The sequence below is a fragment of the Petaurus breviceps genome, unplaced genomic scaffold (assembly GCF_028583685.1).
Source record: "Petaurus breviceps papuanus isolate PSGF00001 unplaced genomic scaffold, PetGlider_PUasm1.0 91041, whole genome shotgun sequence".
Taxonomy (NCBI): domain Eukaryota; kingdom Metazoa; phylum Chordata; class Mammalia; order Diprotodontia; family Petauridae; genus Petaurus; species Petaurus breviceps.
Genome location: NW_027187400.1, coordinates 10661777 through 10689580, shown reverse-complemented (window position 1 = coordinate 10689580; position 27804 = coordinate 10661777). Strand labels below are relative to the sequence as shown.

Sequence of the window (27804 nt, the reverse complement as noted above, 5' to 3'; positions counted from 1 at the left end):
AGCTCTGACATCCTGGGTTCTAAGGGCCCTCCCAGCTCTGACATCCTATGTTCAGTTCTGACCATCCTCTTCTAAGGGCCTTTCCATTTCTAGTGATGATGATGATGATGATGATAATTGCTAGAATTCATGTAGTGCATGAAGGTTTGCTAGGCCTTTTGCAATTATTATCTCATTCAGTTCTCACAACAAACCTGTAAGGTAGATGATATTATTATCCCCATTTTACTTATGAGGAATCTGAGGAACAGAGAGGTTAATGAACTTACCCAAAGTCACACAGCCAGTTAGTATCTGAGGCAGGATTTGAATGCAAGTCTTCCATCTTCTAACATCTTTTCTTCTAAGGCTGCTGACGTTCCCTTGTCTTAAAGGTCCCTTCAGGTTCTAACACTGAACATTCTGAAGTCCTTCCTGACTCTGACGTTCCGTGAGTCTGTCTTTGGACTCTCCCTGGTACCTCTGGGGTTAAAGGCATTGTCACAGTTAATTGAGTACCAAATAACATGCCAGCTGTTTCCTGTCTGCCTCCTGCTAGAGACCCAGAAAAATTAATCAGCTCTGTCAGCACTGAGGCATGCATCAGCCTGCCCCACCAACATCAATGTTGTGCCCAGGCCCTGCTATCCCCCAGAAGCCTCTCTGCCTGGGAGTATAGGGACCAGAGGTGAGCAGGTACCCTGTAGCCCATCAGCCTAGCTTTGGGGCAGACCTCCCTAGGTCAGGTGTAAGGACTGTGACTCCTGATCTGCCCTTCAACCACTGATGTTGCCTAGCAGGGTCACACTCCAGGACAGGACAGGATGGGGTTGGGATCTGCAGCCACCCTACCTGTACCACCAGAATCATGCTGATAATTCACCTGCATATTGTTTCAGTTCCGTTAAGAGGCCAGGAATGACAAATTCAGGATCCTCAAAGAGCTTCATTGGTGAAGCAGCTTCATTTCCTGCAATCTGGAAATTAAAAATGGCTCCTCTGTAAAAGCCTCAAGTTAGAGTGGTAGGGAGCCTTAGAGAATGGGAGCTTAACAGAGAATGTCAGAGCTGAGAGGGCCCTTAGAACACAGGATGTCAAAGCTGGGAAACTCTTAGAACACAGGATATCAGAAGTGGGAGGGGCCTTAGAACATAGGACGTCAGAGCTGGGAGGCCCTTAGAACACAGGATATCAGAACTGGGAGTGGCCTTAGAACACTGGATGTCAGAGCTGGGAAGGGCCTTAGAACACAGGATGTCAGAGCTGGGAGGGCCCTTAGAACACAGGATGTCAGAGCTGGTGAAGGGGAGGGTTCTTAGAACAGAACATATCAGAGGTAGAAAGAACCCAGAACATCATCTAACACTTTTCAATAGCATCTGTCACTTTCTTTCTTATAATTGTTTGGTTACACCCCCAGCTCCCCTTTCCCCTACTAAACTGTCAGCTCCTTGAGGGCAGGGCCAAGTTTCTTCTTCTTTGTGCCCCTCCCAGCACTGGGCCCAAGGTTAGACTCAGAAGGCGGTATAATCAGTGCCTGCTGTGCTGAATTGCCTTCTGTTTATGCCATCGGCCGTACACAGTGAGTGCCCCAAGTTCTGGCCGGCAGACTGAGCATTCCCCCGCGTCTCCCCCGAGGTGGTCCCTAATCGATCCATCCTTGGTCCTCTCCCTGCAGTGGGATTCCATCAATGAAGTGGACGAATTTTTCAGCCCCATCCACACGTACCAGGTGTGCAACGTCATGAGCCCCAACCAGAATAACTGGCTTCGGACGAGCTGGGTCCCGCGGGATGGTGCCCGCCGGGTCTACGCCGAGATCAAGTTCACCCTGCGAGACTGTAACAGCATGCCAGGGGTGCTGGGCACTTGCAAGGAAACCTTTAACCTTTACTACCTGGAGTCCGACCGAGACCTGGGCACCAGCACCCAGGAGAGCCAGTTCGTGAAGATCGACACCATCGCGGCAGACGAGAGCTTCACGGGGGCCGACCTGGGCGTCCGGCGCCTCAAGCTCAACACGGAGGTGCGCGGCGTGGGGCCGCTGAGCAAGCGGGGCTTCTACCTGGCCTTCCAGGACATCGGGGCCTGCATCGCCATCCTCTCTCTGCGCGTGTACTACAAGAAGTGCCCGGCCATGGTGCGCAACCTGGCCGCCTTCTCGGAGGCGGTGACGGGAGCCGACTCTTCCTCCCTGGTGGAAGTCCGAGGCGAGTGTGTGGGGCACTCGGAGGAGCGGGACACGCCCAAAATGTACTGCAGCGCCGAGGGCGAGTGGCTGGTACCCATTGGGAAGTGCGTGTGCAGCGCCGGTTACGAGGAGCTCCAAGACGCCTGCGTGGGTGAGTGACCGGCCTCACGCTTCTGGGGTGGGTCACAGGCAGGCTGGGAGAGATCTTAGACTCTGGCTTAGACTCTCACTTTACAGAGGGGGAAACTGAGGCAAGGAAAGGAAATAATCGGCCCACAGGTATTGAAAAAGATGAGATTCAAACCTGGTCTTTCTAATTCCAAACCCAGTCCACTTTCCTCAATCAATCCTCAAGAATTTACTAAACACCCACTATATGCCAGCTAAGTATTAGGGGTACAAAACCAAACACGAACCAGTCCTGCCCTCAAGGAGCTTCCATTCCAATGGGGGAGACCCGGTAGTGTATACAAGACATAGGGGATATACTTGTGATTTCACTGATTTAGGGAACTCCAAAGTGAGAAAACTCACTCCACAGAGGCAAGTGCTCTCAAAGACCGCAAGTTATTTGCCCAGTGTGGCATGGCCTTTAGGTATTAGAGGGAGGATTTGAACCCACTCTTCTTGGCTTTGAGAGTGGCTCTTTACCCACTCTGTTCTTCCATCATCACCCACTCCATGCTGTCTCCAATAAAGACAAATCAAATACAAAGACACCTTGTAGATTCGGAAGGCACTCTTATCCCAAGGTGTATATAGCCCTTGCCCCACAGCAGCCTTGAAAAAGGAATCAGAGAGCTGGGCCCCCGAAAGGCAGGAGTCATACTGAAGGGTCTATGGAAGCTGCTCTAACTTCCCCCAACCCCAATTCAACAAAGTCAGCACTAAATCCCATGTACAAGGCCCTCAGATAGGCATGATGGATACAGACACCAGCGGACTAGTCCCTGTTCTCAAGAAGCTTACATTCTACAGGGTGCCTAAGTTTTCCATCTGAGACAGTATCACTTTTTGGTAACCAAATGGCAGCCAGCCCCCCTCCCACTCCTTGAGAGACTTGAGTTGACTGGGGGAGGGACAACAGGACAGGCCAAGGTCCCCTCCCCACTAAGGACTCTAGAGGATGTGAGGAAAGTGCCATGGCTGGGGCAGTAGCTAGCAGCTGGGGAGGAGGTAAATCTAGGCTGTGTGTGTATGTGTCTGTGTGTGTGTGTGCCTATGATACAGCTAAAGGGAGCACATTAAACTAGCTAGACAAAATAAAGCCAGGCAGCTCTGTGGGCAGGACAGGGGGAGACAGACACACAGGAAGCCCCACGTGGATGAGTACAATGGAATTACCCCCATCAGGGAACAAACCTGTGGGATTCCATACATCCTGAGTCCCCAGTGGATCCCATTGGATACTCAGATGATCTCAGCCTGTCTGCCCTAGATCACATTGCCATAGGCTTCAACTCAATTGTTTTGATTCAGCCGACATTTAATTAGTGCCTATTGGGGGCAAAGCCCTGTACTAGACCCTGGGAATACAAAGGTGCATGCTATGCAGACCCTGCTGTGAAGGAGCTCGCAGTTCTACGGAGAGAAGCCAAGGAGCCACATACCAGTGAAGGTGGAGAGATAAGCTACCCGAGATCTCAGAGCCGCTCAGTCCAGTGGCCTTTGCTCAGTGCTCACCCTCTGTCTCCCTGTAGAGTTTGTGCTGCTCCAAAGCCTCTCCCTCTGGGTATTCTGGGTATCCTCCTTGGTTTTCCATGAAGTTGCTTTCTCCTGGTTCTCCTCCTACTTGTCTGACCTCTCCAAAGTCTCCATTGCTGTGTCATCTTCAACCTCCCATCTCCCCCCCATTACAGGCTTTGCATAAGGCCACCTTGGGTGGTCTTCTCTTCCTCTTCCCTTCTCCTTTTCCTCCTCCTTCTTCTTCTCCTACTGCTCCTCCTCTTCTTCCTCTTCCTCCTCCTACCTACCTACGTCTATCATCTGTCTGTCTATCTATCTATCAATCTATCTATCCATTTATCATTTGACTATCTGTGTGTGTACCTATGTCTGTCTTTCTATCCATATTTATCTATCCACCTATGTCTGTCTATTTATCTACCTATCTCTATCTCTCTGTCTACTGTCTATATCTCTGTCTCTATCTATCTGCCTATGTCTGGGTATCAGTCTACCCTTCTCTCTCTTCTTTCTCTCCTCTCTTCTCTCTCTCTCTCTCTCTCTGTCTCTGTCTCTGTCTCTCTCTCTGTCTCTCTCTGTCTCTCTCTCTCTCTCTCTCTCTCTCTCTCTCTCTGTCTCTCTCTCTCTCTTTCTCTCTCTCTCTCTGTACAATGGGTGAGGCAGAGATCTAAATGGCCTCTAAAGTCTTTCTCTAGCCCCTCCATTTTCTGGGGCTAGCCATTGCCCTTCCCTGCCCAGTCTCCTCACTGCCTCCCTCCTGTCTGCCCTGTCCCTCCCCCCTTAGTAACCGTTCTGAGCAAACAGAGCTGTGAGAAGCAGAGCCTCCCAGGGAAAGTTAGCTCCAAAGCCTGCCAGGCCCCTTATCACTGTTTGCGCAGTCAGAAGCCTGTTCCATTTCCCGAGTCCCCTGGAGGAAGCCTCCTCCAGTTGCCCTCCACCCTTCCCCTAGACCAGAAGCACAGAAAGAAAAGGGGCGGGGGAGCTGGGGAGGGAGCAGCCAGGCCCCACTGGGCCACCTCCAGGAGTCCTCTCTCCCACACCCCTGGGCTGGTGCTGACAGCTAGTTCCCCAAGCCACAGGTTCCTGAGCTTGTCGGCCTCCCTGAAGGCCAGAAAAGAGAAAGACCCAGAGCCCTGGGGCCAGCTTGGTGTAGAGCCCAGCTCTGCTGCTCACCTCCAGTGTGACTGCAGTGCGTCCCTTCCTTCTTTTGGTCTCAGTCTTCCTTTTCCTTGGGCTCTAGCTTGGGCTGCCTTACCTTCCCAGGTCTAGCATCTCTGAACTCATTCATTGGAGTGGTATGACAGGTACAGGTAGAGATTTTAACCCGAGCCACCTTGGGGACTATCTTGTGGTCAGCCAAGGCCCAGAGGCCTTCAGCAGACAACCCAAGGGCATAGAATCATAGAGACTTTGAGCTGGAAGGGGCCTCCTTATTCTATGATGGAGACACCTAGGGCTCAGAGATCTTAGGTGACCTGGGCTAGGTCACACAGTAGAGGTGGGTCTTGTACCTGCACCTCCTGCCACCCCAGTCTGCTGGTCCTGGGATCAAGTGACACTCCCTCCTCCCTGCCCCTGCCCCCTCCCCCTCTACTCTGGGAGGAGAAGAATGCCAGGAGAGGTGCCAGGTAAGCAAGTAGTGTCCCCAAACCTGGAGCCCAGCTTCCCTTCCCTCCTGTCACCTGGACGGAAGATATAAATCACCCTCCATGGCCCTAATCATCTTTCTATAAATATCAAAGGCTCATTTCTGAGCAGGGTGAGAGGGGGGAGAGAGAATGAAAGACGAGTTCTTTGGCCTTCCTGACTGTGTTTAAAATCTGATTTAGAATTAATTTCCTTTGGCCGTCCACAGCCGGACACCTTATTTGTCAAATCTAAAGCTGTTTGAATAGGAGAACAGAGGGGGGCCTGGTCTCTAAGCAGCTGCTGGTGTGACCAGCAGGTCTGGGGACAGGGGGAGAATGGGAAATGGCTCAGTGCCAGGCAGATAGGGGGTGGGAGTGCACTCTGCTGGGCAGAGCCCCCCAGCTGGCCCTCTGCCAGAAGGCCCTGAGGCCCACACGTATTCCCCAGCCCATCCCTTCCTCAGAAGGGGCCAGCCTGCCATTGGCCCAGAGCAACACCATCTGTCTCTGTCGATTAGTCCCCGACCTCGGCATCCAGATCTCTCACATCCCCCAGGGCTGGCGATTAGTATTGTTATTAAAGATTATTTTATTTTCATTGCTCAGATTAATCTGGCCCTGACATACTATAACCATATGGGCATCAGCTGAGTACGTTATAATCCCTTACTATTGGGATTCAAAAGGGGAAATTTCCAGGTTTCCATGACAGGTATATAAAAATACCAACTTTTGAATGAATGATAAAATATTTGAGCTGGGAGAGGCCCAGGGACATAGAATAGCTAGCTGAGCTGGGAGGGCTCTTAGAACACAGGATTCTAGACTAGGAAGGGCCCTTAGAACACAGAATGTCAGGGCTAGGAAGGACCTTAGAGCAGAGGATGTCAGAGCTGGGAGTAACCTCAGTGAGTGTCATAAATAGAATCTTAGTAGGAGGGACCTTTAAGGTCATCCAGTCCAAATCCCTCATCAAGCATGAATTTGTGGGAATAAATCAACCTACATCATTAAGATCCTGCTAAAATTTTATGATTCTAAAAAAAATGAGATGGATAACATGGAGGTAACATTCCAGTTCTGAATTTTACATCCCCAGGATGGTCAAAGGACACTTCTAGCACTGGATTAGGTTTTAGGATCATGGGAGCATAAATTTCGTACTCAAAGACTGTAGAATTCAACTCCTTCATTTGACAGATGGGGAAAATGAGACCCAGAGAGATTGACTTTTCCCAAGTCACATGCCAGAGTTTAAACTCAGGTTCTCTGACTCTAAATCCAATGCCCTTCTCACTGTGCTGCATTGCCTCAAGACCTGAAATCTTGTACTCATTCAGCTACCAATCAACTATATGACCTTGGACAAGTCACTTCCCTTACATGGGCCTCAGTTTCCTCTTTACCTGTCCTCAAGGGGCTTATATTCTGGCTGGGGAGAAAAGACCTCAAATATGAACCAGAGGACAATAAAGACAGGGAGTTCATCGCCTGGCAACTATGCACTAAACATCTATGATATGCCCAATTTGGGGTAGGGGGGATGTGGAGAAGCAGTCTTTTGTCTGTAAAAGATTGGGGCCTTTGGCTGGACCATCACCTTAGAGTCAAACCTTGCTTGACTGTCGGCTACTTGAAGTACGAAGCAGAGAGGAGCCCGCTGCCTCCCTCCCTGGTCAGACAACATCTGGAACGTGGTGATCAGTTCAGGAAGGACAGCGATAAGCTTTAGTGTCCACAGGAGGGTGGCCAGGGCCTTGAGTCCATGACATGCAAGGATGATGGGAAGAAACCAGGGTGTTAAGCCTGTAGCAGAAAAGACTTAGCAGGTAGACAAGAGAGTGTTTGCAGCTATCTGAAGGTTGTTTTCAGTCATTTCACTCGTGTCTGACTCTTTGTGACCCCATTTGAGGTTTTCTTGGCAAAGATGCTGGAGTCGTCTGCCATTTCCTTTTGCAGTTCATTTTACAGATGAGGAAAGTGAGGCAAACAGAGTGAAGTAACTTACCCAGTAAGTGTCTGAGGTTAGATTTGAGCTCAGGTCTTCCTGACTTTCCAGGCCCGGCACTTTATCCAATGTACCACCAAACTGCCACAAGTATTTGAAGGGCTGTCTTGTAAAAGAAAAAATAGCCTCACCATGTCTACAGAAGGCAAGACTAGCACCAAAGGCAGAAGGCACAGAGAGACAGATTTTGACTTGGTGGTAGGAAAAGTGTCCTTCCAATGAACTCTAAACCAAAGAGCTGTGGGCTGCCTCCACAGCTGGTCAGGTGCTTCTCGGAGGGCTTCCTGCAGAGCTGGGTGGCCATTTGTCTGAGATATTGCAGAGGGAGCTCCAGTGAAGAGATGGCCTGGACTAGGTGGTCTCTGACGACTTTTCCCATTCTGAGATTCTGCTCTTCTGTGAGGATACACCAAAAGTATAAGGCCAAGACCTTCCTCTCAAGGACTGCTAAACCAAGAGGCTGCAAGAGCTTTCACACTCTACTAGACTATAAGCCTCATGAGGGTAAGGGTTCCTCCTCTCAACTTTATACCTCCCCCAGGTATAAAGCTAGCACAATTCTCCCAAAAGTATAGGGAATTTATAAATATATATTAAGTGGAACTGACTTCTCTCTTCTGACTCTGTGCCAGTCTCAGGCATGAGAGAGTCCCTCCAGGACATCAAGAACAATGATAATTAAAATAATAACACAAAATTCTATGACATGTTTAAGGTTTGCACAATGTTTTCCTCCTGGAGGCCCTGGGAGATAGGCAGCACAGTTATAATTGTGCCCATTTTATAATTGACAAAACTGAGGCTGAGAAAGCCATTTACCCAAAATGGCACAGCCAGGGGAATGGTCCAGCAAGAGCTCAAACCTAGACCTTCTGCCTCATTCTCTGGTGCGTTTTCCACTACAGCGGCCCACTGCTTCATAGTGATGTTCTGAGCCCATCCAGGGGTTCTAAACAGTTCTGTGATTGGCCAATGGGTCTGTGATTTTCTCTATGTGTCTTCCTGAAGGAGTTAGGAGAGTAACTTCAGGACCTCATTGTACAGATGTAGGGACTTTCCTTCAGCCACATCAGGGAACTCACGCCCTCCATTCATGGAGGGCACTGCCCCCATGTTGCTGGCCCTTCACTTTGTGAAAGCTAGTAAAGGGCTGTGGAGTCATGATATTTAGAACTGGAAGACAAGTTGGAAATTATCTAATGTAATAGAGAACATGACTCAGTGGCGATGACACAAATCATCGGTGATGGGGCCAGAATTTAAACCAGGTCTCCTTGCATTGCCCAGTGGAGGGACTGTTTGGTTAATAGGCAGGCTGCAGAATCCAAAGGCCTCCCTGAGGGAAGCAACAAAAGGCTTGGGGTCCAGGTTGCTGCTCACCTCAGAGACCTCTGTTTCCCGTTCTGTGAAATGGGACTAGGTTACCTCCTGGGGTCCACTTAGTAGAATGAATGTGATGACATTGAGAACAGGGGCTACGTGCTAGTTTCTTGTCTTTGTATCACCTACATAGAGCACACAATTGCTTAATTTGTTTAATCAAATTGAATTTTAGCTCTAATATTCTGTGTTCTAGGATCTTGCCCAACTCTGACATTCTTTGTTCTTTTTAAAAAATAATTTTATTGATTTTTTTTATTTTTATGTCATCTTCATTTCCAAGTATAATCTTTCCCCTTCCCTCACCTTTAGAACCATCCTCTGTAACAGAAAATGTTTAAAAAAGAAAAAAAAACAATTCAGTCAAACCCGTCAACACATCAGTCAAATTCAACAGTATGTCATGGTCTCTTCCTCTTCAAAAAGAAGAAGAAGAATATTCTCACAGTTCTTCTTCCTAGTCGAACTTGGCTGTTATAATTATGTAGAGTTTAGTTTTGGTTTTGTTGGATGTGTAAGCTCCTTAAGAATGGGGATAGTTACATTCTTTGTATTTGTATCCCTGGTGCCAAGCATTTTTTAGGCATTTAATAAATGCCCTCTGATCCTTTGTTTTCCTGGTTCTACTAATTTCACTTTGTATCAGTTCATATAAGTCTTCTCATACTTCTCTGTATTCATCATATACATTCTCTTTCTTTTTTTTTGGTTCTGTAATATTCCATCCTTCATATGCCTCAATGTATAATAGTCGGTATATTAACATCATTTTCAGTTTTGACATTCTGTGTTCTGAGGACCCTTCCAGGTCTACCACTACATTCAAATGTCCTCCTCCCACCCACCCCACCCCCCCAGCTCTGGACATTCTGTGTTCCAATGTCCCCTATAGCTCTAATATTCTGGTTTTTTTTTAATACTGTGAACTCCTGGGAGGAGAAGATTCACATTCAGACAGTATCAGCAAGAGTTGGTCATTCTGGTAGGATCACTCTGGATGTCTGGTAGCCAAGAAGGCTTCTCTGTTGCATAAGACAAGACAGCTCATTCTGCTGTGATCTCCTTCTGCCTCTGCAGCCTGTGAACTGGGGACTTACAAGTCAGCTCCAGGGGACCAGCTGTGTGCTAGGTGCCCCTTACACAGCCATGCATCTACATCTGCAGCCCAGACCTGCCATTGTGATCTCAGCTATTACCGGGCGGCCCTTGACCCTCCATCTGCAGCCTGTACTAGTGAGTGCGCTTTACACTTGGGGTGGAAGGTGAGGCCAGTCTATTCAGGGCACCCAAGACCTCCTTTCTCCTATTTGCCAGCCTTGATAACCAAGCCTTCCAGACCTCTTGGTCATTTAACCTTCAGGCATGGAGTTAAATTTAATTCAGTAGGCATTTATTAAGTACCTACTGTGTGCCCTGAAAGTACCATCATGGTTCTGAGGGAGGCACAAAGTTTGGGCCACTTATTAGTGGTCTTTGGCCCTCATGTTCCTTACAGTATGGTGAGGGAATGTGATATAAATAAGTAGGATATGGCAGAAAGCCTTGTGGGTGTGGGCCAGGCTTCTGGGATCTTCTCACTTAGTCCAAGGACCTAGGAACAGTGGCCTGTAATGACAATTTCACAGGACGTAGACATTGGCAATACTGCTCTCTTTGGGCAGAGGAAGAGAAGGAAGCTCAGTTAGATGTTATGGAAGAGAGGCAGTCTCTGCATGTAGGTTCTCCAGTCTGCTAGGGGAGACACAGTCCATGCCCCCAGTGAGCTCTCTAGGTGCTGGAGAAGTCGGGGACAGACCATATAAACCAAGCCACAACCACATCTAGAGCTGGGGCCTGGGGCTGGGTCTCTCTGCTCCCTAGGGCCTCCCTCTGCCCCCGTGAACCTGATCTCCAGTGTGAATGGGACCTCTGTGACCCTGGAGTGGGACCCTCCCCTGGACAAGGGAGGCCGCAGTGACATCACTTACAACGCCATCTGCCGCCGCTGCTCCTGGGACCAGGGCCACTGTGAGACCTGCGGCAGTGGGACCCGGTTTGTGCCCCAGCAGATGAGCCTGGTGCAGACCACCCTGACAGTAGGCAACCTGCTCGCCCACATGAACTACACCTTCTGGATCGAGGCTGTCAACGGCGTGTCTGACCTCAGTCTGGAGCCCCGACGAGTCACCTCCGTCAACATCACCACAAACCAGGCAGGTAGGAGGAGCACAGGGGCCCATCCCAGGGAGTCTGAGAACTCCTAGGATGGGTTTGATGTCTAGTGAACAACACAGGGGTCCTCTGAGATGGCAGCTTGGTGGGCGGCCTCGGGCATTTGGTCACAGCCTAGCTGAGAACATCTTGGTTTTAGGAGAGGAAGGGTAAGAGAATTGAAATAGCAGTGACAAAGAAACATAGTCATGGACCTAGAAGAGAACTTAAATTATACTTATAAAAGTTGGACGGCCCTTAGAACACAGGATGTCAGAGCTGGGAGGGCCCTTAGAACAAGGATGTCAGAACTGGGGGGGATCTTAGAACACAGGATGTCAGAGCTGGGATGGCCCTTAGAACACAGAATGTCAGAGTTGGGAGGGCCCTTAGAACCCAGGATGTCAGAGCTGGGAGGGACCTTAGAACACAGGATGTCAGAGCTGGGAGGGAATTTAGAACATAGAATGTCAGAATTGGGAGGGCCCTTAGAACACAAAATGTCAGAGCTGGGTGGGCCTTTAGAACATAGAATGTCAGAGCTGGAAGGATGCTTGGAACACAAAATATCAGAGCTGGGAGGACCCTTGGAACACAGAATGTTAGAGTTGGGAGGGGTCTTAGAACATAGAATGTCAGAGCTAAGAGGACCCTTGGAACAGAGAATATAATTAGACATGTAAGAAGATCTTAAATCATAAGCTGGTATCTTCAAGACTTTCCATTCCATCCCCTATAGACTCACAGTTATGGACACTGAGACCCAGTCTAAAATGACTAACCCAAGTTCATGCTCCAGAGCTAGGATTCCAACTTGTTGGGGTCGGGGTAGGGAGGAGGTCTTTGCACAGTCACAAAGCAGGACTCCAGAAAGGGGAGGGAAAGTCCAGTGCCTCAGGATGCCTTTCTAATGCCCCATGGCTTTGACCCTTCTAGCCCCATCCCAAGTGGTGGCCATTCGCCAGGAGCGAGCTGGGCAGACCAGCGTCACACTGCTGTGGCAGGAACCGGCCCAGCCTAATGGAATCATCCTGGAGTATGAAATTAAATACTATGAGAAGGTGAAGACAATGGGGCTGGGCCAGAGGGCCAGAGGGTGGCAGGAGAGGGCACGGAGGGAGCTGACCTGTCCAGTCTCCTGAGCTCCTTTCTCCCTCCAACCTCCCAGGACAAGGAGATGCAAAGTTACTCTACCCTCAAGGCCACAACCACCAGGGCAACTGTATCTGGTCTGAAGCCTGGCACCCACTATGTGTTCCAGGTGCGAGCCCGCACTTCAGCGGGCTGTGGACGCTTTAGCCCGACCATGGAAGTGGAGACTGGAAAACCAAGTGAGTGTAAGGTGGGAGGGATGGCGGGAAGAGGCCATGGAGGGCAGAAGTATCTCTGAGTCACAGTCACATTCCATGAGAAGGGATCTTAAAACATCAAACTTCAGACTTCGAAGGGGAATGATGGAACAAAAGGAACCCAGAACATGAAATGTAAATGACAATTGCTAACTTATAATGTGGTGTTTTACCTACATATTCTGCATAGATTTGGCATACAAACAACCCTGTAGGGTTGGTGTCGTTATATCAATTTAAAGATGGGGAAACTGAAGCCAAGAGAAGTTAAATGACTTGCCCGGGATCTCCCAGATTTTAAGTATCTGAGGCAGGATTTGAACTCATGACTTCTTGATTTTGAGTCTTGCCCTCTATCCATTATGCCAGATGGACAGTTGAAGCTGGGAAGAGCCTTAGAACACAGAATGAAGAATAGAGAATGTTAGAGGTAGAAAGAGCCATGGACCATAGAATGTCAGCGGTGGGAGGGACCATAGAATGTCACAGCAAGGAAGGCCCATAGAACCTAGAATTTTAGAGCTGGGAGAGACCTTAGAAGACAGAAGGTTAGAACATAGCCTATCACAGCAGAGAGGGATCATAGATCATAGAATGTTAGATCTAGGAGGGCCCTTAGAACACAGAACATTAGAGCTGGGAGGGCCCTTAGAACACAGAATGTCAGAGCTGGGAGGACTCTTAGGACACAGAATGTTAAAGCTTGGAGGGCCCTTAGGACATAGAACACTAGAGCTGGGAGGGCCCTTAGGCTGTAGCTTGCCAAAGCATAGCATATTAGATGAGGAGAGGACATTAGAGACCATCCAGCATAAGCTGCTCATTTCAAAGGACGCTACGGCAGAGAGATGTGCCCTGCATGGAAATACAGGAAGTCAAGCCTGAGAAGAGTCAGGAAAGATTCTTGTCAGCCTCTTTAGCAACATCCTCACAGTAATGCCAGGAAGGAATCAGGGCAGGGATTTCTGTCTCCACTTGATAGATGAGAACACTGAAGTCTAGGTAGCAAAATGACTTATCTAAGGTCATGCAGAGGCAGGCCTAGTGCCCAGGTTGCCTCCTCCTGGCCCACTATGCCCTGGTGCCGCTCTCACTTGCCACCCGTGTCAGTGGGCTTTGGATGAGGGACCGAATTCATCCATTAATGCAGTAAACATTCAGTAAGGACTTGCTACGCGCCAGGCGCTGTGCCCGGGTGCTGTGTGAGGCTTTAGGAATAAAAAGACAGAAGCAGAGATAAACATGAAACACAGGCCCCTATTTAGGTGGCCAGGTGGATAGGGCATTGGACCCAGAGTCAGATAGAACCTGCTTCGGATCCTGCATTAGTCCTTACTGGCCGTGTGACCCGGGGACTGTCACTTAGCTTTGATTTGCCTCAGTTTCCCCATCTGTAAAATGAGAATAATAAGTCAGCCTCTCGGGGTTGTTGTGAGGATTATGAAGTGCTTTGTAAAGCTTAGTACACTCTAGAAGTGTTGGCCCTTATCATTATATCAAGAAAAGAGGTTCAAGATAGTTGCGGGGGTTGACAGAGGCTGCTGACAAGACATTGGAGAGACAGATGGCAAGCTCCTTTAGGGCAGGGACATGTTGCCCTTTATTATATCCTCTGTGCTTAGCAGAAGGCCTGGTATACAGTAGGAGCTTAATCAATGTTTACTGATCAATTCCTGATTGATTTGCATGGAATGTTCAAGCCTGGGTTACCCCAAGGAGGTGGGAGGGGGAGACGAGGTTGCCCCCAGTCCCAGGCCCGGGCTGGGCAGCAGAGGTCTTCTCTCCCTCCTTCGTCTCTGCCTGCCTCTGCTGGGTTAGCTGGGAGCTGACAGCACATACTGCCTTTTGCAGCAGGGCTCCGCTACGACACCAGGACCATCGTGTGGATCTGCCTGACGCTCATCACCGGTCTGGTCATCCTTCTGCTGCTGCTCATCTGTAAGAAGAGGTAGGTGGGGCCTCTGATCTTCCCCTGCCCCCTCCCACCAGCCCCATCTCCCTTCCAGACCGGGTCCTCATGGACTGGGGGCTCCACTTTCCGGCCCTCAAGGTTCCCTGCATGTTTGCAGGGGATGCATTGCAGCCTGCAGGGTTTCCTTTCTGCCACCTCCCTCTTTTCCCATCCACCCCCATCCCTTTCTGCCTCTCTTTCTACCCCCTCATTTCCCAAGCTCAGCCTGAAAACACAGTCCTGGCCTAAAGCCAGGGGGCAGGAGCAAATGGTGAAACAGTGCTGAAGGGATGGGGCTTCATATTCAGGTCCCCTTCATGTGCAGCTTTAAGGTTTGTGAACTGTTATCTCATTTGATCATCATGACAGCCCTGGGAGGCAGTTGCTATTATTATTCCCATTTTGCAGGTGAGGAAACTGAGGCACACCAAGGCTTAAGTGACTTGCCTAGGGTCATACATCTAGTAGGTGTCTGAGACTGGATTTGAACCTTATCAGGCCTTCCTTACTCCAAGTCTAGCACTCTATCCACTGCCACCTAGGAGCTTAAGGTTAATTCAAATTTTAGAATTTTAGAGCAGGGAGAGACTTCAGAACCCAGAATGTCAGAGTTAGGAGGGCAGTTAGAACACAGAATGTCAGGACTAGAAGGACCTTTAAAGCATATAGTGTCAGAGCTGGGAGAGTCCTTAGAACATAGTATGTCAGAGCTGGGAGGGCTCTTAGAACTCAGGATGTCAGAGCTGGGAGGGCCCTTAGAACACAGGATGCCAGAGCTGGGAGGGCCCTTAGAACACAGGATGTCAGAGCTGGGAGAGGCCTTAGAACATAGTATGTCAGAGCTGGGAGGGCTCTTAGAACTCAGGATGTCAGAGCTGGAAGGGCCCTTAGAACACAGGATGTCAGAGCTGGGAGGGCCCTTAGAACACAGGATGTCAGAGCTGGGAGGGCCCTTAGAACAGAGAATGTCAGAGCTGGGAGGGCCCTTATAGCATAGAAGTCATAGTAGAGAGGACATTCAAACACAGAATGTCAGAAATAAAAAGAACCTTAGAATGTATGATGGAACTTAGAAAGGAAAATCAGTGAAAATGAATCTTAGGACAAATTGTTAGAACATTTAATGTCAGAGCTGAGAGGAATTTTAGAACATGGCATATTCAAGCATGGAATGTCAGATCTGTGAAGGACCATAGAACAGAATATCAGCTGAAATGGATCTTAGAACGTATTGTTAGAACTTAAAATGTTGACGCTGGAAGGAACCTTGGAACATAGCATGGTAGAACACAGAATATTAGAACATAGAATATCAGAACAATGCTAGACCTTAGAATAGAATGAAATGGATCTTAGTGCATAATATCGGAACATTAAATATTGGAGTTGGAAGGGACCACAGAATGTCACTCAACTTAAGAGACCATTTAGTTCAACCTCTTAATTCTAGAGGTGGGGAATGAAAAAGCCCAAGAAGAGGGGGGGGGGGGCATCTCCACATACTACAGCTCGTTAGGGGCAGAGCCAGGACTATGCCCCAGGTCTCCTCACCCCCAGTCCAGGCCATCTTCTAGAGTCAGGGTTAGTCAGAGAACACCTGGAGCAGATACTTCAATGAAGCGTGGTCAAGCAAGGGGGACATAGGTTTGATGGAGAGAAGGAGAGAGACAGAGACAGAGAGAGGACAGAGAAAGAGAGAGAGAGAGGAGAGACAGAGACAGAGAGAGAGAGGAGAGACACAGAGAGAGACAGAGAGAGGAGAGAGAAAGAGAGAGGAGAGACAGAGACAGAGAGAGAGGAGAGAGAGACAGAGAGAGGAGAGAGAAAGAGGGGAGACAGAGACAGAGAGAGAGAGAGGGAGGGAGGGAGGGAGGGAGAGCATGTGGCAGTCATGGAGAATGATCTTCTTCAAGGCTTGGAGGTCTTGGTAGAGAATTTTTACTTGACCTAAGATCTAGAGAAACAAGGGAAGAAGAGAGAGACAGAGACAGACAGACAGACAGACAGAGAAAAGAAGAAAGGGGAGGAGGAGGGGGATTTCTAAGAACATACTGAGGAAATTGGAGGGAGTTCTGTGTTTGAAAGAAGAAATTCAGAGGAAGAAAGTTCTGGTGGCCAGTGCACAGGTGTTAGAAGAAGCAATGAAGCCTGCCAAAAGGCTGTCCCATGTCCAAGTCTAGTATCCCATCCCAGGTGGGAGTGAGGCTATAGGATGGCTTGTGGCAGATGTCCTAGATTTTTATCTAGGACAATGGCATTGGTGGGGTGAGGAGACCACTGGAAGGCAGAGGAAGGGATGGAAGGAACTAGGAGGGCAAGTCTGGCTGAGGAGCAATGAGACCCTTTTCTCCCAGGCACTGTGGCTACAGCAAGGCCTTCCAGGACTCTGATGAGGAGAAGATGCACTATCAGAATGGACAGGGTGAGTAAGTGTAAGGGGCCTGAGAGATGGGGGCGGGGGAAAGGGCAAGGAGGTAGGGAATGAGGCCCGAGGTTCGGGTTCCCCCACCCCTAAGTGATCCTGGAGAAGGGCATCAGAGCAGGGGAAGAAAGAGTCCTCTAGAGAGGACCCCCCTTGACCTCACCCTGAAGCTTCTTCTGGGTGTTTTGAATGATTTAGGGAGAACACCAGACCCTGCAGAGATGTCCATGACCTGACATAGACACCAAAACATTAGAGGCCAGCTCTTTGGATTTTATAAAGAGAAAACAAGACCCTCACATACTAAAGAGGAAACTCAGGACCCCTCAGGAATCTCAGGCCTCCCTAGGGACCCCAAGAGTCTGTGGGCTAAGCCCCAAGCACTGCCAGAAGGCCTTGTTTCATTTGGATAAGAGAAAACTTGGGTGAGAGGCATGAGAGCTCATTTAGTATTTGAAGGGGTATCCTGGGGCAAAGGAATCTGATCTATTTGGCTTGGGCCCAGAGGACAAAACCAGGAGAGGGGTGTGGAAGCTACAGAGATGCAGATACTGGCCTATTATAAGGGGAGAAGAATTAACTTTATAATGCTGAGAGCTGTCAAAAGCTGGAATAGCTTTCAGGTAGTGAGCTCCATGTCATTGGATGCCTCTGTGTCGAATGTGGTTGAGAAAATTCCTATTCAGCTATGGGTTGCACTGGATGACCTCTGAGGTCAGCTCTGGAGAATCTGTGTTCCTGGGTAGATTGCCTGACTCCACAGAGACACTCCCAAGATCCCATAGCCCTTCTATGTGGGGAGGTCCCTCCGGAGAAGAATTGCAAGGAGGGGTCCAGTCACACTAGGGCAAAGGGAGGCTATGGAGGGTCCACCAGGGGAGGGATCCTCCCAGAATGCTGCTAAGAGGCATCTTTCTGCTCCCTTTTTCTAGCTCCTCCCCCAGTCTTCCTTCCCCTGCACCATCCGCCCGGGAAGATCCCTGAGCCCCAGTTCTATTCAGACCCTCACACCTATGAAGAACCCGGGAGAGCCCGACGTAGCTTCAGTCGTGAGATTGAGGCCTCCAGGATCCATATTGAGAAGATCATTGGTTCTGGTGAGAACCTGAGGGGAGTAGGGTTGGGGCATATTGGGGGTACTGGCTGGGGAGGGTGAAGGGGTGTGAGCCTAGTGGGCACAACAGCCACGATTCAGAGGAACCATTCTAGGCTGGCCAGCGTAACTTGGAAATGGGGCACTGGCCTCCTGCTTCTGCCATTTACTATGCATATGACTTTGGGCAGGCCTCAGTATGGGTCTCTGTTTCCTCATTTGGTTGGACTAAGTCCTTGGCAGATCCGAAATACAATATTCCTCTAATCCAGTGGCGATCAGCAGGGTTAGGCTGGGTCTGATCTTCCGGGCACCATGGCTTGCTCCCTCTATGGTTGGCACATGCTACATACATGGTAGAAAGAGGCAAAGGACCTGGGCTTAAACCCAGCCTGACACTTACTACAGGCACAAGTCAGAATAATCTCTTGACACCTCAGTTTCCTCATCTGCAGAATAGATTAGTTGATCTCTGATGTAGCTTCCTGTTTTCAGCCTGGCAGCCTGTGGTCCCATGCATGTGTGGACGCATTAGCAGCACCAGGCAGGGCCCCACCACCTCCCACACTAGAACTCCTCCCAGATGCCATAACCAAGGACAGGAGATGCAAGGCCTTGTCTTCCAGACTCCTTACCTCTCCCCATTAAGTGCGGCCCTTCCTGCACTAGACTACGTATCACTCACTGTCCATTTTCCAAATGCTTCAGCATGCTCCGGTTTCTCTCTCTAAACCAAGGCCAGTATCCATGATCCACCACCATTTGCTATCTACCAACCTAGGTGGTGCAATGAATAGAGCACTGGGCTTGGAGTCAGGAAGACTCATCTTCCTGAGTTCAAATCCAGCCTCAGACGCTCACTAGCTGTGTGACCCTGGGCAAGTCACTTAAACTCTGCATCAGTTTCCTCTTTTGTTAAAGGAGCTGGAGAAGGAAATGGCAAACCCCTCTAGTATCCTTGCCAAGAAAACTCCAAATGGGGTCACAAAGATTTGGACACCACTGAAATGACTCAACAACCACAAACCTCTTGCAGGCAATGCAGAGCTCCCCACTGGAATCACCTTGACCCCTCACTTCTTTGTGACATTAGCTTTCCTACACAATAGGAGCTGAGGGACATTAATAGGAACTGGGGATCAGCAGAGGCCAGAGGAGGGGTGAAGAGCTCACTGCCTCTCTGGCGCCTCTCAGGTGAGTCTGGGGAGGTATGCTATGGACGATTGCAGATGCCAGGGCAGCGTGAGATGCCAGTGGCTATCAAGGCCCTGAAGGCAGGGTCTTCAGAGCGCCAACGGCGAGATTTCCTCAGTGAGGCGTCCATCATGGGACAGTTTGACCACCCCAACATCATCCATCTTGAGGGTGTTGTCACCCGAGGTGAGTACCCTGGGCGTCCCCAAATACCCACCCTCACCCTCTTTGGCTCTATGCTGCCATCACCACTGCTCTCTACCCCTAAGAGAAACTCATTCCCCTCCTAACTACTTAAGGGAAACTAATTCAAAAGGCCAAAGAAGGGTCAGTGTCTTGGCCTAGCTGTGTCCCTGCCCAGCTGCGGTTCACTGAGCTGCCCCAGTTTTGCTGGGCTCCTTGGTGGCTCTACAGGCCTCCCTGGGTTGAATACCAAATAGCTTCCATCTACACTGCTGGAAGTCAGCTCAGAGAAGAGGGCCTTAAGATTAACTTCCCTTGGATACTTCTGCCTTCTTCAGAGCCCTCAGCCATGATTAGGGACCCCAAAGGACTTGTGGGATGTGGGAGAACCTAGACTGAGCAAGATGGGGAGATAGAACTCCCCAAGAAAGCTGTGCCTTTCTGTTTCCCCTGCCCAGGCCGCCTAGCAATGATTGTGACTGAATACATGGAGAATGGCTCCCTGGACTCTTTCCTGAGGGTATGTGACCACTCCCCCCTCCCTACTTCTATCCTGGCCCTCTCTCCTGCTCAGAGACCTGGGGGAAAATAGAACTCCCTAGAGGCTCGGAGGAAATAGAGATGTCCCTGTACCTGGGTGCTCTCTGGCTCAGGGTCTTCCAAGCCAGCTAGACCCAGGAGGAAGATGGGCCGGCGCAGTGATGACTGGGGATCAGGACACCTGGCTTCTCGGCCTGACTCACTAGCCTTAGTCTGAACAAGCCACCTCCCCTCTCTGTGACCGTTTCCCTATCTGTAAAGTGAATGGGTTAGACCAATCACTCACGTTCCTTTAGTTCTTCATTCTGGACCTGGTGATGAGACATGAGAAGTTAACGTGGTACAGTAGAAAGATCATTGGTGTGGGCCCCAGGAAACCTGGATTTGTGAATGTCTCTACAGATTATAGACTGTGGGTGTGACCTTGGGCACATCATTTCTCCTCATCTGCTTAAGAAGGCAGTGGAGCTGTCTCCTCCAGCTCCCAGGTTCTGTAGCTTAGTGTCCCACTCTGCTCCAGCAGTCGGTGGCCCCTTCTCTGTACATTCAGGGCTCACTTTCTGCACTGTCCAAGAGACAGGCTGATCAGGCTAGTTCCCACCTACCTGCATTAGGAGAAAACCCCTTCTGCCCCATGGATTCTCTCTGTCACCCCTTACCAAGGCTGAAAAGTATATGTACACAGGCTGTACTAGAAGACTTTGTCCAAAAGCTGAGAAGAAAAGGAGAAAGAAAAGAAAGAGGGAGGAAGGGAAAGAAAAGGTTCGAGGAAGAGAAGGGAAGCAAAGGTGGGAGGGAGGGTAAGACAGAAGGAGAAAATGAAAGGAAGAAAGGAGGAAAAAGGAGAAGAGAAGGAAGGGAGGGAGGGAAGGGGAGGGGAAGAGAAGTTGGGAGGGAGGGGGGAAGTACCAAATTAGCCGGTGCCCTGGGCCAGGCAATGGGAGCCCTTGGCTAAAGCCAGCCTAAGGCTGCCAGGCCTCTCTCTCCCCCTCAGACCCATGATGGGCAGTTCACCATCGTGCAGCTGGTGGGTATGCTGCGAGGAGTGGGCGCTGGCATGCGCTACCTCTCTGACCTAGGCTATGTCCATCGAGATCTGGCTGCCCGGAATGTCCTGGTCAACAGCCAGCTGGTGTGCAAAGTGTCTGACTTTGGCCTCTCTCGCGTCCTGGAAGATGACCCTGATGCTGCATACACCACTACGGTGGGTGGGCAGTGCCCTTCATTGGCACAGGACTTTCTCCTCCCCTAAGCTTGGAGCACCTTCCAGATTGGCAGCCTTAACTCCTTTCTGTCTTCCCCCCTCCCCAGCCTGATAGTAGAAAGATCACAGCATTGGGGGTGCTCTAAGGTTCCCCTCCTAACCCTGCCCTTGGCTTCCTTAGTGACTCCACATGGTATATAGTGGAAAGAACCCTGGGCTTGGAATGAAAAGATCTAGGTTCAAAGCTTTCCATTTACTGACTGCATGACCTTGGGCAAGTCATTATCCCTCTGTGGGCCTCAGTTTCCTCTTCTGGACTGGCTGATCTGTAGTCTTTACCATCTTAGACATTCTCTAACTCCCCACTGCCCCCCTAACCAGCCTCAGCCGCTCTCCCACACCTTCCCTCCCATCCCTTGGGTGCTCAGTTTAGGCTTGGTCAGCATGAGGAAGCCTCCCATGACTAGCCCATCCCTTGCCTCTTCCTATCTCAGGGAGGGAAGATTCCCATCCGCTGGACAGCCCCCGAAGCCATTGCTTTCCGCAAGTTCTCCTCAGCCAGTGACGTGTGGAGTTTTGGGGTGGTGATGTGGGAGGTGTTAGCCTATGGGGAGCGGCCGTACTGGAATATGACTAACCGTGATGTGAGTATGTGACCTGGGGCAGGCATGAGGATGAGGGTGGCAGGTCAGGGAGCCAGGGGCAAGAGAAGTCTTAGGGTGAGGTGTAGAATCATGAAAATGACATGAATTCACCAGGTGTAGAGGAAGGGGTTTCAAATGTGGGTTCTTATCCAACCCGCTCATTGTCCAGAGGAGGAAACAGGCCCAGAAGCTAAATGATTTGCCAAAGATCACCCAGGGCATAAGAAACAGAGTCAGGATTCCAAGTGAGGTCCTCTCAGTCCCCAGTCCAGTTTAGCCGCCAGTGCACTGGCCAGACTCCTGGCTAGAGAGTCCAAATCAAATCACTCAGAATGCATTTTGCCCTGGGCAAGTCACTTAACCTCCAATTGCCTCTGAAAATGAAAAATAAAATGAATAGGGTTGAACTAGATGTTCTCTAGGGAGGGGAAAACGCTGGATGGAGAAGCTAGTGAGAGAGCTGGCCCGGGAGGAGGCTAAGTGGGAGAGAGGCCAGCTGAGGGCCAGGGAAGTTAAGGAGAATATGGTTGGGAAGGCCGGCAGATGAGAGCTTCTCAAGGGTGAGAATCCTGGTGGGGATTCAGGAAAAAAGAAGCCTTAGTGCTGAGGTGAGGTAGCGAGGCAGGAAGAGGGAGAGCTGGTCAAAGAAGCAGCCAGGCCAGGGGGAGAGAGGGCAGGCAGGAGGGAAAGGGGAAGGCCGTAGGGGCTGGAGGAAGTAAGTGGGATGGAGGTGGAGATGCCAGAAGGCATCCGCATCCTGGTGCCTTCCCTGCCCCCCAGGTCATCAGCTCGGTGGAGGAAGGGTACCGCCTCCCTGCCCCCATGGGCTGTCCCACGGCCCTCCACCAGCTCATGCAGGACTGTTGGCAAAAGGAGCGGAGCCAGCGGCCACGCTTCCCCCAGATCGTCAGCATTCTCGACTCACTCATCCGCAACCCCGAGACTCTCAGGGTCACTGCCACAGTGAACAGGTACCGGCCCTGCCCTGCTGATGCCAATGTGGATCTGGAGTCCAAAGATCTGGGTTCGAATCCCAGCTCACCTGTTATCTGTCCCCTCTGTGGGCTCTCAGGTCCCTCATCTGTAAAAAGAAGGGGTTGAGTTCTCTAAGCTTTTCTAAGATTCTTCCACCTCTCATCTCCCTGTCTGAAGTCCCCTTGGGTCACTGCTGAGCAAAGGAACCAGGGACTGGCCTCAGCTAGGGCCTAGGGAAGCCTACAGCTTTGGGGCTCCCCACCAAAAACTGATTCTTGGAAGACGCCAGCTCCTGTCCCGGGCAATGGCTGCTCACCAGGCCTTCCTCTATCCTCAGGTGCCCACCCCCAGCCTTTGCCCGGAGCTGCTTTGACCTTCGAGGTGGTGGCGGTGGTGTCACTGTGGGGGACTGGTTGGACTCCATCAGGATGGGTCGGTACCGGGAGCATTTTGCAGCAGGAGGCTACTCATCTCTGGGCATGGTCCTGCGCATGAATGTCCAGTGAGTACAAACCAGGATGGGCTCAGTCCAAGGGCCAGGGATATGGAAGGAGGAGGACGATATGGTGGGAAAAACGCCAGGCCCGAGAGTCGGAAATTCTGGGTTTAAATCAATCCCTTCTTTGCGACTGACTAGCTATGTCAAGTCAAGAAATATTTATTAAATGCCTACCATGTGCTGGCACTGTGCTGAGTACTAGGGATACAAAAAAAGGAAAAGACAGCCCCGCCCTCAAGGAGCTTACAGTCTAACAGGGAGACAATGTACAAATGGATGCACTGGAGATGTTCTCAGAGGGAAGGCACTAGAATGAATGGAGGTCAGGAAAGACTTCCTGTGGAAGGTGGGATTTTAGCTGGACCTTAGAGGAAGTCAGAGGAGCCAGGCAGGGCAGAGGCAGAGGAAGAGGAAGAACATTCCAGGCTTGGGAGAACAGCTGGGAAAGAGGCAAGAAGGAGAGAAATGGGGTACAGGTGTTTTGTGGGAGAAGAAGCATGGAGACCAATGCCCCCGGATCATGGAACAAGGAGCTTTTCTCTTAATTTCCCTGGGTCTTAGTTTTCTCATTCATAAAATAAGATAGTTAGAGATGGTGATTTCTAAGATTCCTCCTAGTTCTAGATCAGGGGTTCTTAACCCCAGGCCTCTGAATTTGTGGTTTTTAAAAATATTTTGACAACTATTTTAATAAGATTTGTTTGGTTCCTAATGCTATGCATTATTTTATGCATTTAAAAACATTATTTGAGAAGTGCATAACTGCCAGACTGACCACCAAAGGAAGGTCCATGACACAGAGAAAGGTTAAGAATCACTGATCCTTTGAACTGGAGGGAGGTGGGGCAGGGGAAGGGGAAAGGAAAGGCAGAGACTAGAAGAGGATGGTGGTAGGACATCATGTCATCATAATGGATTATTAGAAGCAGTTGAGAGTGTGGCTGTCTCAGTGCGTCCATTTCTGCTGCTGAAGAAACATTCCCCTTTCCTGGCTAAGGGCTCATGGCTCAACATCCATACTCTCTTGCCTTGTGGGGAAGGCCCGTGGCCTTGACTGGAGTTCTTTTGCCTTGTCAGGGATGTTCGTGGCCTGGGCATCACCCTCACAGGACACCAGAAGAAGATTGTTAGCAGCATCCAGGCCATGCGCTCCCAGCTGACCAGCCCCAATGGGCCCCGGAGGCCCCTCTGACCTGCTGTTTGTTTGTGAGGACTAAGAGGGAGCCCAAAGCCAGGCCTACCTGGGAGGGAAGGGGGGGTCTGCAAGGGCTCGAGGTCAATGGGCAAACTGGAGCTGGCTCCGTGGAAAGAAGGCCTAGGACCCAGCCCAGGACAGAAGGGAGGTGGAGGCCACCCTCCCCCTCCCCCTATCCTTTCCTCCCCATGCTTCCTTCTGACTATCAGACTTGCCCCCTGGGCTAGGTCATGGGGACAAAGGGTAGTTCTGCTTGGGGTTGGGAGCCAAGCAAGGTCTTGGCTAGAAGCTACCTGGCTCTCAGGACGGACATGTCACTGCCCTCGGCCTCCTGAAAGCCCCTCACCTCTCCTCAATGTGTCTGCCTGCCATCCAGGGCCCATGGGGTGGGGTGGGGTGGGGGCAGACGGAGTCTTCTCCACCAAGGTTGCCACAAGGTCCTGGGAACTCATCCTCAAAGGCTGGTGGGCCCCAACTGGGCCTCAACTCCTGGTGTCAGCCAAAGACACTGTCTCCCTGCCCTGCTTAATAGTGTGCATGTGTGTCACTGTGTGAAAGTATGTGTGTATCACAGGGTCAAGTGAGTGTGTGTGTGAGTGTGTGTGTTCAAAGGTATTCTGAAAGATCAGACTCTATCTGGAGTGCCCCATTTTGGCAACAATGCTGATAAGGTAGTGGTTTGCCAGAGATGAGCAGCCAGGGTAGAGAAAGGCCTTGAGACATGCCACAGGAGAATGGATGTGGGCGTGATTAGCCTGGAGGGGAAGAAGACTCAGGGCGGGGGATGGGGGACCTCACATATTTAGAGGGCTGTCACCTGGAATAGAAATTAGATTGGTCCTGTTTGGTCCTAATGGCAGAACCAGGAGCAGAAGTTAGGAGCTCCAGAGAGGCAAACGGAGCCCTGATAACAGGGAGAAAAAAACCTGCCTAATGGTTACTACCTACCTGACCTTGGATAAGTCACTTCCCTCCCTGGACTTCAGGTTTCTCATTGAAAAAAAGGGAAGATGCTGGACTAGCTGACCTCCAAGTCTCCAAGCTTCTTCTACCTCTCTGACCTCTTTCCTGAGCAGCACAACAGTGGACCTTTCCTGGGCCCACCCATCTTCTCTGGACCTCAGTTTCCCCTTATTTAAAATGAGTGAGGTTGGACTAGGGGAGCCATAAGGCCCTTCTATGAAGGGAAGGGGCTGGGAGGAAACCTGAGGCTTATTTTATAATGGTATGATTAAAATGATCTCAAAGCGGAGGGGACTTCCTGGGGAAGTGGTGAGTTCCCACTCCACGGAGGTCTTGAAACAGCATTTGGATGACCGCTCCAGCAATTCGGTGGGGATCCCTGTCAAGGCAGAGGTTGTGCTAGAGGTCCACTCTATGACTGGGTAGATGTTCACACCCAGATTCATTGCCGGCTGTGGGTGCATGTGTATTCACACTGCCACTGTCCTGTGTTGAAGCCCCTTGCCTGTGTTACTGGTGTGAATGTATACATAGGTTCGTGTTTGTATGCGTGATAAAAACATGTTTCTGTGAAGACGTGTGTGTGTGTGTGTGTGTGTGCCTGAGAAGATATTTGTGAATGCACATATCCCCATTTCATGGGAAGGTACATGATCCCAAGAGGGAGGATTTGTGCGTTTGCATGAGTGTGCCCATCTGTCCTGCCTGTGTGAAGCTGTGTGTGCATTGGTGTGAAGGTGCCCCTCTCTGTGAGACTGTGGTGAGGTGACAGGGTTCCAAGCCTTCCTTTTATCCCCCTCCTCCCCCCTATTGACTCACTTCCACACACCCACTTTAAGTTCCTGGGTCCTAGAGGACCCAATGGATGCCTAGGGTCTGTGATATATGTCCTCCCACATACACACACACTTGGGCACTCCAAGAGAAACCAGTCTTGTTTTAAAATTCACCAGCACCAAGACCCCATCACCCTACCCAGGTACAAGTGAGGACCACACAGACACCCTCAGGTGTGGGGGGCTGTGCTCCTCCTGGTCCTCTGTCCCTGTGGCCGACTCTCCCCCATCAGCCATGGGGGAGCTCCTGGGCCAAAGTGTCTGCACGTCTTCAGTCTCCAGAGTCTGGAGCCCCTTCTGCCCTTGTCTCCCTTCCCATCTACCCAACCTTCACCCCAGTCCTGGGGACGATTTCAGTCCTTTTGCTGCTTCAATGGGATAACAGGGTTGTCAATATCACAAATTCTTTTTCATGAAGATATTACTACAGCTGCCTAGGGGCTCCCCCAATCCTAAACACCCCCCACTGCCCTATTGACTGGGGGGTGTGATGTAACCTTTGGCTGCCAGGCCCCTACTGCCCCCATGGGGCCCCCAATGCCCAACCACTCCTCCCTGCCCACCTCACCCTGACATACACTGAGCAGAGTTAGGCCAAGCTCTGGCCATAGGAAACAGCAGTTCCTGCCCAGGGGCCCAGCCTCTGAGGAGGAGCCTCAACAGACTCCTCACATCAGCTGCCCTGCCTTTGGGTTAAGGTCACAGAACGATGGAATGAGGAGGGATAGGATCTTTAGAGCCAGAAGTGATAGGACTAGAAAGAGCTGGAAATATTTAAGACTGTCAGAACCCAAAGGGTCTCTAGAACTCAGACTGTCAAAGCTGGGAGGACCCTTGGAACCCAGAATGTCAGAGCTGGGAGGGCCCTTAGAACACAGAATATCAGAGGTGGGAGGGCCCTTGGAACCCAGAACGTCAGAGCTGGGAGGGCCCTCAGAACACAGAATATCAGAGGTGGGAGGGTCCTTAGAACATAGAATGTCAAAGCTGGAATGGGTCTTACAACACACAATGTTGGAAATGGAAAGGAGTTTAGAACAGAGACTAGCAGAGCTGAAGGGACCCTTGAAAACCACCTAGGCCAAACTCTTGTTTTCCAGGAGGTCACTGAATCACAGCATGGGAGCTGGGTTTGAATTTGCTGCCTTCCACTCTAATGCTCTCCGCCCTGATCACATCCCACATTGAAAGCTTCTGACTCTAGGGGGAGCAATGAGGAGGTCTGTAAAGACCCCTCCTTTCTCAGAATCTGACCCTGCACCCCCTTTAACCTCTCACTACTTCCAACCCCAGGGTATGTAAATATTTTTTTTCTACTTGTGTTTGAGAATTTTTTTCCTGACTTCCTAACAATGCAAACATGGTCTTCAAAGCACAGAAAAAGTCACCAAGTGTGAGTATGGATCTTCCAAAAGAAGGCCAGGCCCAGCTGGGGCCCCTGTCTTGGGCAGCAGGGGGAGCTGTCAGGGGCAGGCTCCCCTCAGCCCCTGCACTGCCTGCATCTGCAATGGAGGATGGGATGAGGGGCTGGGCCAGGCCTCCATTCCCCTCTAGTTCCTTCCCCATCACCCCCCAATCAGCACAGTTGTCCCAAGGACACACCAGCACGGGGCACCTCCAAGGCCCTGAGCCCCTTCTGTTCCTGCAATAATTCTGGCCCAATGTACCCCCGAGGCCACCAAGGTCTCTCTCTC

The 27804-nt window shown here is 50.5% G+C and overlaps 1 protein-coding gene and 1 long non-coding RNA gene across 2 annotated transcripts in view; one reads left to right on the top strand and one right to left on the bottom strand.

The window, feature by feature from the left end:
• Positions 1–1061, bottom strand: part of LOC138153859 (uncharacterized) — a 2154-nt gene extending 1093 nt beyond the window's left edge. The window contains exons 1-2 of the long non-coding RNA XR_011166482.1: positions 863–1061; positions 270–462 (exon numbers count right to left, since the gene is read on the bottom strand). This is a non-coding gene — a long non-coding RNA (uncharacterized lncRNA). The remainder of the gene's footprint in view (positions 1–269; positions 463–862) is intronic.
• Positions 1062–1657: 596 nt separating this feature from the next.
• Positions 1658–27778, top strand: EPHA8 (EPH receptor A8). The gene is made up of 15 exons (XM_069078273.1): positions 1658–2321; positions 9950–10105; positions 10733–11068; positions 11999–12123; positions 12231–12393; positions 14263–14359; positions 16717–16784; positions 17717–17881; positions 19072–19257; positions 19713–19774; positions 20789–20998; positions 21493–21642; positions 22423–22613; positions 22955–23119; positions 24194–27778. The coding sequence occupies exons 1-15, from the start codon at positions 1724–1726 to the stop codon at positions 24306–24308; spliced, it is 2787 nt and encodes a 928-aa protein (XP_068934374.1). The 5' UTR covers positions 1658–1723; the 3' UTR covers positions 24309–27778.
• Positions 27779–27804: the final 26 nt, after the last annotated feature.